This window comes from Phoenix dactylifera, chromosome 14, assembly GCF_051530095.1.
Source record: "Phoenix dactylifera cultivar Ajwa chromosome 14, Ajwa_hap1_PhDact_Kaust_v1.1, whole genome shotgun sequence".
Taxonomy (NCBI): domain Eukaryota; kingdom Viridiplantae; phylum Streptophyta; class Magnoliopsida; order Arecales; family Arecaceae; genus Phoenix; species Phoenix dactylifera.
Genome location: NC_143203.1, coordinates 23,293,423 through 23,309,277, shown reverse-complemented (window position 1 = coordinate 23,309,277; position 15,855 = coordinate 23,293,423). Strand labels below are relative to the sequence as shown.

The 15,855-nt window shown below is 37.7% G+C and overlaps 1 protein-coding gene across 2 annotated transcripts; it reads right to left on the bottom strand.

Moving 5' to 3' along the window:
- Window positions 1–2,013: 2,013 nt before the first annotated feature.
- Window positions 2,014–14,505, bottom strand: LOC103705029 (uncharacterized). 2 transcript variants are annotated; one of them, XM_008788607.5, is made up of 6 exons: window positions 14,118–14,261; window positions 13,912–13,974; window positions 13,534–13,702; window positions 11,592–12,217; window positions 6,148–6,323; window positions 2,014–2,971 (listed from the first exon to the last, which is right to left on the bottom strand). In XM_008788607.5, exons 4-6 carry the CDS (start codon window positions 12,210–12,212, stop codon window positions 2,485–2,487), a joined length of 1,284 nt encoding a protein of 427 aa, XP_008786829.4. In that variant the 5' UTR covers window positions 12,213–12,217; window positions 13,534–13,702; window positions 13,912–13,974; window positions 14,118–14,261; the 3' UTR covers window positions 2,014–2,484. The 2 variants fall into 2 exon arrangements, with proteins under 2 accessions (XP_008786829.4, XP_008786828.4); XM_008788606.6 differs by lacking the exon at window positions 13,534–13,702 and having other exon boundaries at window positions 14,118–14,505.
- Between the last annotated feature and the right edge of the window lie 1,350 nt (window positions 14,506–15,855).

Here is a 15,855-nt window from a genome sequence, read left to right as displayed (position 1 = left end):
AAGGCTTCTGTTCGGCACTGTTCAGCCGAACAGAAGCCTTTTGTTCGGCGATCCAGTGCCGAACGGAGCACGAACCGTGAAAAAAAAAAAAATTTCGAAACAAGGTGGAACACGTACCTTTGCGGCCGATTCTTCGTCCCAAATCACTAGTTGCTTGTCCATGCTTCGAATGGGGCTTAAATCTCCTTCAAAGATCGCCTAAACGATGTAAATGGATCGAGGGGTTTAAGGGGGGTTTGAGGGGGTTTTTTTTTTTCTTTTCAAAACGAAACGGAGGAGGAGGAAGGGGGGTGTATGAGAAAATCTCAAGGGCAATATGGTAATTACACTAAAGGTTAGTTTGGGTATTTTTTTTTTGGTTTTTGGGGGGTGTCCTGAGCAATAGGGGGGGTGTATATAGAACTACCCTTGCCCGAGCTGGACGGAATCGGGTAGTTCTATATACACCCCCCCTATTGCTAAGGACACCCCCCAAAAACCAAAAAAAAAATACCCAAACTAACCTTTAGTGTAATTACCATATTGCCCTTGAAATTTTCTCATACACCCCCCTTCCTCATCCTCCGTTTCGTTTTGAAAAGAAAAAAAAAAAACACCCCTCAAACCCCCCTTAAACCCCTCGATCCATTTACATCGTTTAGGCGATCTTTGAAGGAGATTTAAGCCCCATTCGAAGCATGGACAAGCAACTAGTGATTTGGGACGAAGAATCGGCCGCAAAGGTACGTGTTCCACCTTGTTTCGAAATTTTTTTTTTTCACGGTTCGTGCTCCGTTCGGCACTGGATCGCCGAACAAAAGGCTTCTGTTCGGCTGAACAGTGCCGAACAGAAGCCTTCTGTTCGGCAACCCTCAACCGAACAGATCTGTTCGGCTGCACAGTGCCGAACAGAAGGCTTCTGTCCGGCACTGTTCAGCCGAACAGAAGCCTTTTGTTCGGCGATCCAGTGCCGAACGGAGCACGAACCGTGAAAAAAAAAATTTCGGGAGAAGCCGGTGAGGTGGTTCCGGGAGAAGCCGGCGAGGTGGTCGGAGATCGGGAGAATGCCGGCGACGAGAGGGAGAAGGGGGAACGGAGGGGTTTTGGGCGTTGGCGAGGTGTTTTGGAGGGGAAGAGCGGGGTGGGGGGGGGGGGTTTGGGGGGTGTAGAGAGCAATTTAGGTGAGGGGGTGGGGAGGGTGGGGGATAATTTAGGAATTTTTAATTTTTTAGGGGTGTCCTTAGCAAATGGGGGGGTGTAGAGAGTATTTAATTTTTTTTTAATTTTTGGGGGGTGTCCTGAGCAATAGGGGGGGTGTATATAGAACCACCCGACGGAATCTTGCAAGGATGCAGCGAGTAAAATGACTAACGACCATGAAAAATATGAGAGATGAGTTCGATTTATTTAGTGTAAATACTAAATGATCTGCCAATGCATTGGAGTGCACACATCAAAGAAACAAAATAGAGCATAAGATTTAACATCCTTCGATCATTGCATTGGTCAGACATAATTTTTGGTCATTTTCCATGCTGAATTCCATAACCAAATTCCAACTCCCAACCAAAACATCTTACCAATCATTGAGGGAATCAAATTCAGAAATGCAACAAGGCATCACCTGCAATTCAAGAGGGAAAAGAAAGCAGGTAAGCATGTCTATAGTCACCCATAAAATGCCTCCCTACTTACGTATTTTGCCTGCTATTTTTCACCATGCTTCCGCCGTAGCATACAGCCACTTTATACCATGTCAAATTATCATCCAACATCTTGAAATTATATTTCCAAAAAGTTACTCCTCTTTACATCATTTTGCAAGATTTTTCCTATGAAAATCAGAATAAAAAGGAAGACATGCGCTGAAACAACATATTCAATGTACATATTCATCACTTGTGTCTAAGTTTACCACCTGTCTTTGAATACCTGATTGATAATCAGTACCAACAACATCCGAAAGCCTTGAGCATAAGATATCAACAGCAAATATAGTAAATTAGATACACAGCTTCATGCACATAGTCTCCCTTTCCTTAGAAATATACATCTTAATCATTAGCTGAGTTGGTATGCAACTTCTGTTACATATACTTCAATTATCCTCTTCTCATATCAGAACTTAATAGAAGCAATAGTCATCGCCCCAAGCAAGAAGTTCAGCAGATTTCCATAAGAGAAAAAAAAGAACAAGGTCCAACCCTAATAGCTCATTAGACAAACAAACATGTCTTATGCATGCAAAGCACCCTAAGCAGCAAATTCATCCCCCTTCTCTTCTGTCAATAAGAAGTCAGTTTGAGAGGTCAGACAACTACCTAAGGGTTCTAGTAACAGAAACAAAGACAAACAGTAACAACATATATATATATGGAAGCAACAGCCCAGTAAGCTGCAGAGTCTTATTGCTTTCCCAACTATTTTTTAAGGTTAAACTGCGCCCCTTGTATAGAACTGATTTTCCTGAGAATATATTCCAGTACCACAAATCTTCTCCTTGATTTAAGGCGAGGCCCACCTGAAGTAATTACAGAAGGCACGTCTTGTAGTCGTCCATCTCCCACACCCAAAGAAGCACCTGCCCTGCATTGGCCCTGGCTTGCGAACCACAGACTTGCTGCACCTGACCCCACAAAAACAGTAGCTGCACCTCTCTCCGGTGGTGGGGTCCATGAAAGGATGGAACTGGAAGGCAGGGACCAGCAGCTCTTTCAGCCTCTGAGTTTGCTGGCCAGAGTCCACTGGGTGGTCAGGTGGTGACGGCCATGTCAGCGGGCGATCCCCAGGCTGCCATACTAGTGAGTTGGTTATGGAGAACTTGAAGCCCTGGCGCATGAGGAGGGTAAGGAGGCGAGCAGTGTTGCGGGCATCGTCAAGGCCACAGTGAGCACGACCCTCCCATGCAAGGCCAGCCAGCTGAACTGCCTCCTTTAGATTGCAACGCGCACCACCAAACACCTCTTGGAATGGAACCTTCAAGTTAATCCACCTGCATACAAGTTCAGGAACAAGGAAATCATTTTGATGTCAAATGCAAAATAGCCTGAAAATAAGACATTATATAGACGATGAGAATAAATCCAGATTGGAAAATATTGCTACCTATAATAGTTTGATAGTTGGCGGGTAGTCTGAAGTCATTTAGAAGTGACAACATACTTAGTTGTCACATGATTGTAACCCAAGATAAAATATTCCCTGAAATATCTGAGATTATCAGGTTCTTATGGCTAAGATGATAGAAACACAAACATTTGTTCTGAGGTTTAAAACACTTAAGTGGAATATTGGATCAAGAGAAAATGCTGCACAAAAACTCTACATATTCTAACTTATAGATGTCCTTGGTTATTTTGCAGCAATGCAATGGATCCACTCGATGTACTAAATGGAAGCAGAGTACATTTATATGGTCCATAACTCTGGCACCAAACCTCATACTCAAGTTGGTTATAGTCTGGGAGCTCGCTAATGCCTACTAGATATTGAGAGTGCATGCTATATGATCCTTTCTGAAGATATCTATAGGATATCTTCTGGTGTAGGTGGGATTCACTTCTTTGAGAGGCATGAAAGAGAGATCTTGAGGGTTAAGGGAGCTTGCCAATCCCGCAAGTCTAGACTACTCTCTGCGAAAACAAGTTGTTTTAAATTACAAATATTTCAGAAGAAGTCGTACCAATGAAAACGAGGGTGATGCTCTTGATCATGATAAGAAATCAGCAAGATTGTCAATAGATGAGATTGGGAAGGCATGGTCATACCAAGGAGTATTGGGAGAGGGGGAGCTCCTAGAACAGGCGTCAGGATTAAGAACTCTAGAGATACTGACAATGAGCTTAAGTGACACGGGTGCTTAAGGAGCCTTTTTTTTATGGCAATTTATTTTTGGTTTATGCCTAAGCAAAGGCTATTTATGGAATGTCTATTATGGTATTTTTCTTTCTTACGGAACGCCTAATTATGGTATTTTTCTTTCTCCCCAAGTTTAGGATTATTTATTGTAATTGCTTGAAGAGCATTCCAAATATGCCTATATAAAGGCATGCCCTAAGTTATGTTTTCAGAAATTAATTTCAAGTTTGAGAGAATTAAGGATTAAGCCTTTGGCTTGACGAGTTTCTTCTTTTGGGTGTTCTATCTCTGGGCTTTTCTTTGGGTGGTGAGCGTGTTTTTGCTCTGTATCTCAGAAAGATTGCCTGTGAGTGGTGATCACTAGAACTCTGTATCCCTAGGGTGGATTTCTTTGGGTGGTGAGTTTTTGTCTATCCACTGTTCTTGTTCTTGAAGATTTTGTGTTTGCCATTATTCTTAAATTCCTGGGTGGTGTTGGTTTGCTCGTTGTTTTGTCTTCCCCCTTTTATTTTTCCTGGCATCATTAAGTATCAACCAAAGATGATAATTTATGGAGGCAAAATCAAACAAGACACCAAAATATCAAAAGAAATCTCAAGTATAAAACAAGCAATTAAGAAGAAAAATTAAGAACTGACATAGCATAGGGCTTGGGAATAAACAGACAAACTGGAATTGTAAAGTAGTCATGCTATTACAATCCATGTTGACATGACAACAAGTATGAAGACAACATCTTCTAAAAGTAATCCAGTGCTGCTAGAAGGAAGAAGATTATGTCAAGTACATGTAACATCTAACAGTGGCCATAAACATGAAGAAGAGTCGCTAGTCACATGCACATGTGTTTATATGTATACATAAATACATACATATATATTACATATACATGCACACATGTTTATTTTTTCTGATGCTTATTGAGAAAAACTAAATAAATTCAGCGGAATATCCATGAGTCCGCAACTTGTTTAATTTATTCACTAGGTTTATATAAAGAAACCTAAGATGTTTAAGATACTTACAGTGTTAATATAACTATGATAACTTCATCCTGAAAATATAATGACACCATGCTTGAAGTGTCAAACACTAAAAACTAAGAGTACCCTGGCACTCCAAAAATAGTGCAGAGTGTCAAATACTTTTGCTGATGTCAGCATGATATTTCAAAGTGGAATGCCCCGATGTTTTGCATCCTGTAGTGCCATGTCCAAGTATCTGAAAATGTTGACGCTTCCAGGCAGCTTAAAAATGAAATATTCAGGTATCAGAGCTAGAAAGACCCACATGAACATCCACGAAGCATTTGGAAATGACCAAAGATAGCATAAGAGGGATCCAATGAAGTCAACAAGATCTAAAAGAAAATAGGCAAATCAAGAAGAGACAGATTAGTTGGAACAAGTTTGGGCTGGTTTCATGGTTATTATTAGGGCTATGGATGTCTCAAATGGCAAGACAGCTTTAAGGCACTTATGAGAAAGATGGGGGAATATATGCAAGTACAAAAGGTTTGTGGACTTGAAAAGCGACATGAAACGAATAACTGGAAAAGGTGTTTTAAGACATTCTTTGCCATAACCAAGGGAATCAAGCAAAATCAACGAGCTCAACCTGCTTTCACTGATTGAAAATTCCAAATATAAGTTTATAATGCTTGGAAAAATTTCAACAGATGCATTAGGCCATGGTCGGGCTCCAGCAACTTGTTAAGGCCAGAAGCAACCAAGTCAATGGATTTTGCAAGCAAGTAATTGTATTTTGGAAAAACAAGGTAAAGGATGAGAAGGCAACCTTGTTCAACAGTAAAGGGATGAGTTATTCTTTTGCTATAAGTTCTTAAAGAGTTAAAGCTATAACAAAGATCTTATAAAGCGCACTTCTAGCTATGATGAAAACAAGGGTCGGAGAGTGGCATTTATAGGAATCCACTAGAATGAGGAATAACAACATACATGGTTACAATAGGTCATAGCCACTTACATGTATGCATATGCCAAAAACAGCTGTTTAGAGTCCATGGCTCTGACAAATATAACCAAAAAAATATGACCAAATAATAACAAATGAAAGAAACAACACCTTCCTATTGTGCCCAAATTAGAAGATAGAGGGGAAGTCACAAAGAATAAACAGAAAACAAAATTTGAAGCATATAAAGGCTACCAGGGAGAGGCATACCCCAAAAAAAAGAAAAAGAAAAGAAGGAAAAAAAATTTCAATAGATTTGACAAGGATATGATTCTTGTATATATGAAAAGACAAGATTAATTTCTCTGAAAATGAAAGCCCTGTCAAATCAATTACCTATTAAAGTAGGGAGGCTTCCTGAGCCTTTTGAATCTGCACTCTGATTCCAACATGACACGACAGTCCCAGTTAGACCATGTCACCACAGCAAAGTTTTTCTGCTTAATCCCTTTGTCCTCCAACCACTTATCATGCATAAGTAAAGCTTCACATAGAGGAACTCCACTGTCCACCTGAAATGCACATAATGTCAAAGGTCAATACCTTCCTTTTACTAGCACATCAAAAAAAAATGTTGCTGCTATGAATTAGCATAAATTTATTGCTATGGCATAGCTGCAGCTTAATCTCTCTTGCAAAACAAAATATAAGCCAGCACCATAAAGCTCTGTAGTTAGTACGCTTCCCAGTTAATCATGGATATTGCAATAACTAAAGTGTATGATTAGGTCATCCTCAACAAACTTCTAAACGAATTTCTAAATAACATTAACAATAAATGTATTGCATGTATTCATGGGGTTTTCATGGATCCTTCATATTTGTTCATAAGATAAAAAGGATAAAACCTTTATAACAGAAAGCTCAACAGAATTATATTAAACATATCATATGGTTGCATACTTGAGATCTCACCTATACTCTGAGCAATAAATCACTAAAAATAAGCATTTAAAATGAAACAGAATCACTGAAATGCATTCATGATATGTCAAAGCAGTAATCCATAATTGAGCATGCATTCTGACTTTATGTCATTCCATAAAAAAAAAAGATATAACAGTTTGGTAAAAAAGAAACTGATTAGCTGCATAAAAATTTGGACTGAAAGAACCAAAAGTGGGAAATAAATTTGCACTGCTGCAGGTACAAATTTAAGGACCCTGCACAGCAAAAGTATTTTTCCAAGATATATTTGGTCACTTACAGAGAAAAAAAACCCCACCTAACCTATGCTGCAAGTATACACATAGCTCTGTTGCCTACTTACAGGAAATCCTGATGTGACATATGTCATACTAGGAAGGGCAAGTGTCCAAGTGTATCATCAAAAAATGGTTCCGCACACCAAAAAAAAAAAACTTACTGCATGATGACCTATTCTTTACTTCCAATTGGCTTAGTTAATTAGAAAGTATTAAAAGGAACTTTACTATGACATGTAATTGCACACAATATTTTACATCAGGTAGTGATATGTCAGATCAAATAGTAAAGAAGTGATTTTAAGAGAGAAATAGTTAAAAGCGAAGATAATTTTCATAAAAGTATTATTTTTCCTCTGCTGAAAGGGAAATAACATATGAGATGTTGACTGTTGTGGCCATGAAACCCAAAAAATACGGAGTATCTTGGCACTCCATTGCAATAATTATGTGACCTCAAAACTAATTTATCCATTGGAAAACTAATCTATCCTTTGGAAAAGGGACAGAATGGAGTTGCCGCAACTTCCCTTTGGTTACGGAATCTGAACGTTGAAGAACTTCTATATAAGATGGACTCTGAGATCAAGTACGACATAACCACAAGATAGTCCATCCATATCCACATTTAGGCTTGGCTAAGCGTACTAGAGTGATCCCCAGTCTCACACGCCGGTGGCAATTCTATTCCTCCTTTCTTTTCCTCTATTTTTTATTCATCTCAAAGGTAAACCTCCAAAGAGTATGACCACTAAAATATCCGAATGGCAGGAAATGCATTTAGTGGGAGCTGAAACAAACAAAATGAATGAGAAATAACATAATATGAGAGAATAAAAGTAACTTTTGTCAATGATAAAGTTCATTAAAGGAGAAAAGAGTAATCTCGAAGCAACACCACAAATGAAGTGCTGAATGTGAAAGAGACCAGCAATTAAGAAGGTCATCAAACAGCAAAGGAACAAAGAGGTTTAAGGGAATAAAATTGAAAAAGAGATTGTAAGGAGGTTGGCGATTATGCAATATTCCAATGGAAGAATAGCGATAAGTTCAGAATCTCGAAACAATTTTGCTAAATGTAAATTACAGAAATTAAGAAAGGATGAATGGAATTGCTAAAAGTATGAAAAAGATTTGGATAACACAAAGTTAGAAAAAAAATCAAATAGAAAATGGAAATTTTTTAATATATTTGCATATTTATTTAGGCAAACAACAAGCATAGGAGAGCAATAACTATAAACAAAAGCAAAAAAACGTCAACAATAAAACTAAATATTGTTAGTATTCTGTAGTTCATGAATATTTGTTGAATAAATGAAAAACAATTGATGATGCATTATAAGATTCAAACTTAATTGAATAATGGAAAATTAATTCGATCACAGGAGAAAAATGGAGTGTAGCAGTGATTGATTTGATCACTTATTGCACACTAAGGGAGGATGCAAAGGATGGAAAAACCAGTCTGAAAGGCTTTCAGGCATCTATCCAGGCAACAACGGGCTGAAATGAAGTGATCATCAATCTAAGAATCCATCGAAACGGCGTTCATGAGGAGCAAGTTGAAGTCTGAAATCTGTTTAAACAATTCAGATTTAGTTTAGGGTTTTTTGCATGTATACCCTCCAAAATATACTAAATTGTATGAATATCCTCGTAAAATTGCTATTTGCATGTATACCCTCATAAAATACTTATTTTGCATATATACCCTTTTTTTTTCTTTTCTATATATGTACCCATACCATCTAACGCCGTTAAAAATAAACAATTTAAATTTGAAATGGCTAAAATACCCTTACAGGTAAACACGCAAAAAAAAAACTTTATAAGGATACACATGTAAATGGCAACTTTGCAAGAGTATTCATACAATTACGCATATTTAGGAAGGCATGCACTTAAAAAAAAATAATAAAAAATGATCAAAATCTTGTAAAGATAATTTAGTTGTTCTTAATAAAAAAAGGTGACAAAAAAAAGATTAATATTATCATGTCACATGATCTTATGTTAATATCAACTCTTATAGAATAAATCATATTGCTTTTACGAAATTCTTCCTTCAAAAACAAACAACTCAACATTTACAAATCACTAAAAAATATTTTACTAATTTAAGTATCTATAATTAATTTAAATTCGATCTACTTTAATATTTTAATCTAAGTATCTATATACTAATCTTTAATATGCTTTAATTAATTTAAATTTGATATTTTACTAATCTAGATGTCATAGATTCGACAATGATAATCATATCTAAATCAAATAGAGAATAGCATTACCAAAATAATCACCTAATATTCTAGCTTGACTGAGTCAAGATCTTAAAAAGAAAATTGACAATGTGGCTCAATCTTTTTTTGACTTGTTGATCCAACTGAATCATAAAAGACTTGGCAAGTTTCAGCCGAGTTTTAATCTCTTTTTAATGAATTTTTTGAATGTATACCTTGCTTAAAAAAAAAATCAAAGTCTCATGGGAAAAGATACAAATATCCTTCACCAATCTCTACCAAAGAAATTAAACTAGTTGCAAGGGTTTCTTCATCACATCAAAAGTCTCTCATCCACGGGTTCTCATCACTATCCAACACTCTCCAAAAGGTCAAGCTTTTACCTTGTTTCAGTTGAATCATCATCTTCCAAACCTCTTACATAGGTACTGATCACTAACCAACACTCCCTAAAGGTCAAGCTTTTACTTTGTCAGATCGTCATCTTTCAAACCTTTTCCTTTGAAAATGGTCCATCCATAATCACAACATCAAGCCAAGAAGGCCTCATGGATGTATTGAGCAGATTTTTTTCACAAGCTGCTATCAACATCAAACCATCATGAAATTGGTGCAAATTGATGGCCAGGGCAGCTTTAGTCGAGAGAGCTGACTCCATGAACCACAAAAGTTTTGGTATGACCTCATCATCTACAGAAGTTCGAGTTACTCTTTCAGTGCAGTATCATCTCCCCTATTATCTGAAATTAAGCTTCTCAACTCTATTTCTGATTTGAGAGAGAATCATCTTTCTGCTTCAAGGCTTACCTTCTTTAGTCAACTTCTAGGCTTTCACATCTTCACCCTCGACTTACACCATCTGATCAAGAGTGATTCTTCATTTTGATGAAGTGCAACTATCATTTTGTACCAATAACCTATCATGCAATCATTGCTAAAAAATGGTATTCTTTTGTTGCAACATCAAATTGTCTTGGTGTTGTCCTTTGTCTCACCTCTCGGTCAAATCTCTCAATTTCTGTGCCTGCTTCTTTAACCATCGAGCTCTGGTAACATACTTATGTTGGACTTGTCTCACTCACCAAACAATTATGTCCGGGCCGAAGTACCACAAGATGTGCTATTGTCATACATGCACCAGTTATTCAAACATCTTGCATTAAGAATACTTGTGAATGCCTTGATATCCTTATAGCTTGTGAACGCCTTAATATCCTTACAGCTTCAAGACCAACTATCTAACCTTTGATTCCATCTCTTACTCCTTTGCCCTTTTCAGCCCCAGCTCAACATCTAAAGTTTCTTGCCAGAAGCCTCAACTACCTTGCCCTGTCTTGCACATACTGATGCCTTGCCTTGTTATTAATACTTGCAATTCTGGAATCCATTGCTATGATTACTTAATCGCCATCAACTTCACTAGACAAAAAATGTAGCTAATAGTCAATTTCACCAGCTGGTTCACCTCAACAACGATGTAATTCATCAACATGCAGTTCTGAACTGCTCAATCATTAGCAATACCATATAATGCTTATGTTAGATTTTGGCCCAAAATCTAACTTCTGTAATTAACTACATGCTCCTTCAATCTGTCCTCAGTAGCATGTAAGCTTGCTCACGAACCTAACCACCAATCTCTTCGCACACTGCCTCTTAATAACAAATCTTCGCTTTTTGTGCCCACAATCCATTATCTGTGCATGCCTGAGCCTCATGCCATCTTTTGGAGTCAACAATTTGCGACAAATTTGTCATCAACCATTATTTATCAATAGCATCATGTCATCTTTTTGAATCAACACTATGGCCACCTCACAACAAGACATGCCCAATCTTGCTAGTGGTACTCTCTTTCTTCTGGTGTCTCTCTACAATTTGTTTAAGGGTACAATGTAGGTTCTAGAGCATTCCAACCAAATAATGAACTAAATTTCTGTATCAGACTATGAAGTTCACAAATATGCACCAAGTACCAACAAGATAGGATCAAAATGGTATTCTTTTGAATCAGCAAAATCATTAAAACATCAAATCAGAGAGGAACCAACAGCCACATCTTTCAGAAAGAGTGATATTAATAGAAAAAGTAAACCTTTTTAGCAGAAAATTCTGCTGCAAATTATGCAAGTACAATAAGCATAAAAAACATAAGAAATTTGTTGTAGATAAGAAAATAAGAGGATAGCAAAGAGGGAAGGCAATAAAAAAGAGCACTGCAGTTCACAAGTTATACTTGCATCAATAACTAAATAGTAAATTGGAATGTAAGCAAAGCTGTATGTTCACATAATAAATCAAAACAACTGAACAAGAATGAGTTCATGTCTACCTGAATTTGCTGAATTCCAGTGAGCTCCTTGCAGAAATCGCTTAGACGTTGATGATATGAAGGTCGCACATATGTTTGGAAAGAAGCTTCCAGTTGCCCAGTCACACTATTAACTAAAACAGATGGGAATTCAATGATCTCTTGTGGATGTGGATTCTTTTCTTTGTCACAAGTTGCCTCAAAATCGATAACCACAAAATACTGAAATTCTTGAAACTGAAATTCATGTGGGTAACCTTGAGCAAACATCCTGAATGGCAGATAGTGAAACCTATTTTCAACAGGAAAAGCATATTCCCTGTTCATTGGGTAGAAATGGGTCTCTACTGTATTTACTGGGCTCTGCCAAAACTTCTGAACGTCAGGATGCAAGTTTGGCCATGTGTACAAATCCTGTTGGTAGAAGGGTCTACTGTATGCTTGATTTGGTGGTGCAGATGACTCACTCTTTGATGGATTGCCTGATTCCACAGTACCACCAGGATTGATGTTCATTTCCTTCTTGGGCTCAGGAAACCTTTTAAAGGAACTTTCATGCAAGTGATAGTAAAACGCCTTGGTCCTGAGGCATCCTGAGGATGCCTCGAGGCTTCCTGAGGCTGCCTCAAGGCTTCCTTGCATTGTTTCTGCAATCAAACAGATTACATAAGCAAAAGGAAATGAAGATTGTATGCAAAAGAAATGGAGGCTTTCAATTGAAAATGTAAACTCTTCCCAAGAGGTTATATGAGTCGCATATTTTACAAACTGCTCTAAAGAGCAACCAACAAAAGATAAAAGAAAAGCAGCAATTATGTCAAATCCAAATGAAATTTGAAGCTAGATTTCCAATGAAAGAAGCTTAGGATGTTCAGGACCTTAACGTGGAGCATAAGGCGCCCATGCTTCCTAGCATCGCTTGACAATATAGCTAAGAAAGATTAGTATCTCTGTTTTTTCTGGGTGCACATGTCATACTTGCTGTCACAGTTTTGCTTGTTCACATCTCAAATTTATCTGTCATATAAAGCTTAGAAACAGGAATTGTCTACCTAGGCTAATGCGTGCACTTCGGAATCTTCCTAGTATTCTCGAATCCAAATGCACTAAGTGCTCCTTAACATCAAGTGTTTCTAAAATATCAACTTCCTTGCACCTGCACCTGCTCATGCAACTGTTCCCGGTTCTGCCAAATAAGGTATAAAGATGGCCAAATGTGTAGTGATTCTAGAGATTTGATTATAAAATTCCTGCATATCTATGTACATAGGCATGTACAACATTTGTAGCCAAATCTAGATCTTGAAACTTTGATGTCTACGACTGCCACATCTATGTTGCCATTAGACACCATGTATATATAAAGTTCTGTTTTATCCATCAACCCTTTTGATTTTTGAAGCAAACCTGACACCTCAAATTTTTTATTTGAAAAATCCCATTTGAAATAACATAGGGCTTCATTGAGTGTAATTTTAGACAAATAAACACCATCCTTATTTTGCACAAAGAACAAAATTTTATGTGTTCTTGTTGGTTAAGATGGTCTCTTTCTTTCATCATGTAATCTGATCTAGATATTAGGGCAGGTAAAGGGAAAAGAAAACTGATTCCTGACCAGTTTTTGAAAGAGATATAGCAAACATATGTGGAAAGAGTCCAGAGAAAGAGGAAAGGAGCAATCAACAATAACACATACAAGAATAACACTTAGTTCTTGGAGTTCTGAACAACTTCCTTTCCTTTGTTTTGATAATTTTCAAAATACTAAAATCTTCCCTCTAACATTGGAATAACAAAAATTCCAGTTCATAAGCCGGCTAACACCTACTACAGCTGCAGATCCTCAATCCCTAGAACCTACTATGGATGCCATGCCCAATTTTTCATACCTTCGTTCCAGCAACATAGTCAATATACTATTATACATTAAGAGAATTCAACGAGATTCTCAGAGGGATACCTTAGAAGAAAAATCCGGCCATCCCTCGCTGGCTCGCTCGAAAGAACCACCCACATAGAAATGAAAAGGAAAACAAAATAAAGATCAAAACTTTTCTTTCTTACTCATCTCCAAATTTCCCAAGAACCAGTTTTTCATCAGAGAAAGCGGTGATCGCGTGCGGAAACCCCTTAAGATCAAAACACCATCGACGCCAAATATCAAAAAAATAAATTAATTAAATTTCTCAATTTCCATTCAGGGAAAAAATACCAGAAAATAAGCATACAATATCTCGAGATCAGCATTATGGGCATCCCACAGTCCCACCCAAAAACAATATTTCCAAGCAAAAATAAAGAATATTCAAAGACCTAGTGCATCGAGGGGGAACGATACCTTTGTTCTCCCGATTAATCATGGCCTTGGGGCATAAAAATCAGATCGCATTGTGCGCCCCACCTAAGTCCACATCGATCCAAGAAAAAAGAAACAATTGGCATCAACAGGAACAAGAAATCTAAACAAGAACGAAATCGAAAAAACACAAAGCAAAAGACAATAAAAAAAGAAGAAGAGATTTTTCTTTTCCTCTTCGTTCTTACATGTGCTTGACGAAACAGAAGACGGAAAAGAACCGGGGGCCGGGGGGAACACAGAGTCGGGCGAATTCAACCGGCTCTTTCCTTGGGTATAAGGCGAGTCCCTAGTCCCCGTAGCCGAGGGCAAAAGGAGGCCCGGATGGCTGTTCCGAGAGAACAGCAAACACGGTTTCATTTGGAGCACGGAGCACACGTTTTCGAGTGGGGCCCACAGGTGTGTGGGTGGCAGTTTTTGTTAGGGTGTACTGAGTGTGTGCTGTTAGGAGGTCGGTAGAGGGGGTGCGGGGACCGCCACGGTGATCGTTACTCTCTTGAGAGGGGTGGGGGACGTGCCGGTAGGGGGGTGGAGGTAGAGGAGAGAGGCTTTCCTAAATCGTAACCGTTTGCATCCGTGATGCAGTTGTTTGAGCTATCAAGCCATAGTTTCCTCGCTTGAATCTAGACAAACTTTTCTTTTGAGTAAGTTTAAAGGCACTACTTTGTTCTTAAAAATATTGAATATCACTGCATTAATTTTGAATAAGTGGACAAAAAGTGAGTATATCTCTGTGTGTGTGTGTGTGTGTGTGTGTATTAACTTGCTACACTCAGTGGATTTTTAATTAGGTCTAAACTGAACAATGGAGATCCCACAGAGTAGATATGAAGTATTGAATATAATATATTATTTTTAAATTACTTATATACTAAAATTATATGATTTAAAGCATTTGATGCATTAGGTAATCAAAAAAATTAGATAGTTTAAATAATATGAAATAACATATTTTTTAACTACTTATACATAGATTATAGATCACCGAATCACATGATTTTTTATGTATAGATAATTCAGAAGTAATAGATCACATTCAACAGCTTAGATTATCAATATGAGATCCTCATTACCCAACTTAAACTTGACCAAATTTGAATGAAGATCTACTCGAGTATATCCAAGCCTATCTCTCTCCATGTATATACATTGTAGATGTTTACAATGGAACCAAGTTTTGGATTTCTATAGATCCACTGATCCAGAGCTAATAAAACTTGAGATCTGATTTCAACATCTAAATCCAACATAACAATTTATTAGATCGAAGTTTTAGACCCATATCTACACTACTGATCAATTTTGAATTAGGAGCAGGTTATCTGCCCTGCTTGACTTTCTTACTTAGGTTTCTGCTAGATTTTGTAATGAACCATTCCTGAGCAATTTGAACTTGGTTTCAGATTAACATATCTTAACCATTCAAGAGTAATTTGAACTTGGTTTCAAATTAACATATCTTAGGCTGACCTTGGTCATCCTGCATCACTTCTCTTCACGAAGTCCACCGCCAACCACCACCTCTTATGGTGGACCACCATCCACCTGTTGTACTGAAATTAACATATGGGTGCTTCAACAACATTCAAATTCTTTTTTCCATGGAATCAAGCATATAAACAATGGGATGGCTTAGTTAGGATGTCTTATTGTTTTTGTAAAGCTCGAGTAGTAAAATAACATGGTCTATGATACCTTAGTTTGGTGTTCGAGTGGTACAATAACATGTCCTATGATACCCAAGCTTGGCATTTTAGGTCCATCTGGGTAAAGTCCTCTCCTTCCTCTTGTAATTAGGTCATTGTCATGGGAAAGAAGCTGTTTCTGTAATTTTTTTTGTGTCCTTTACTTATAGTACCCATTTCTCAGAGGGAACAGTGGGAAGCTGCTTTGGCACAAGGTTCTCAAACCACTTGGGAGCTGCTC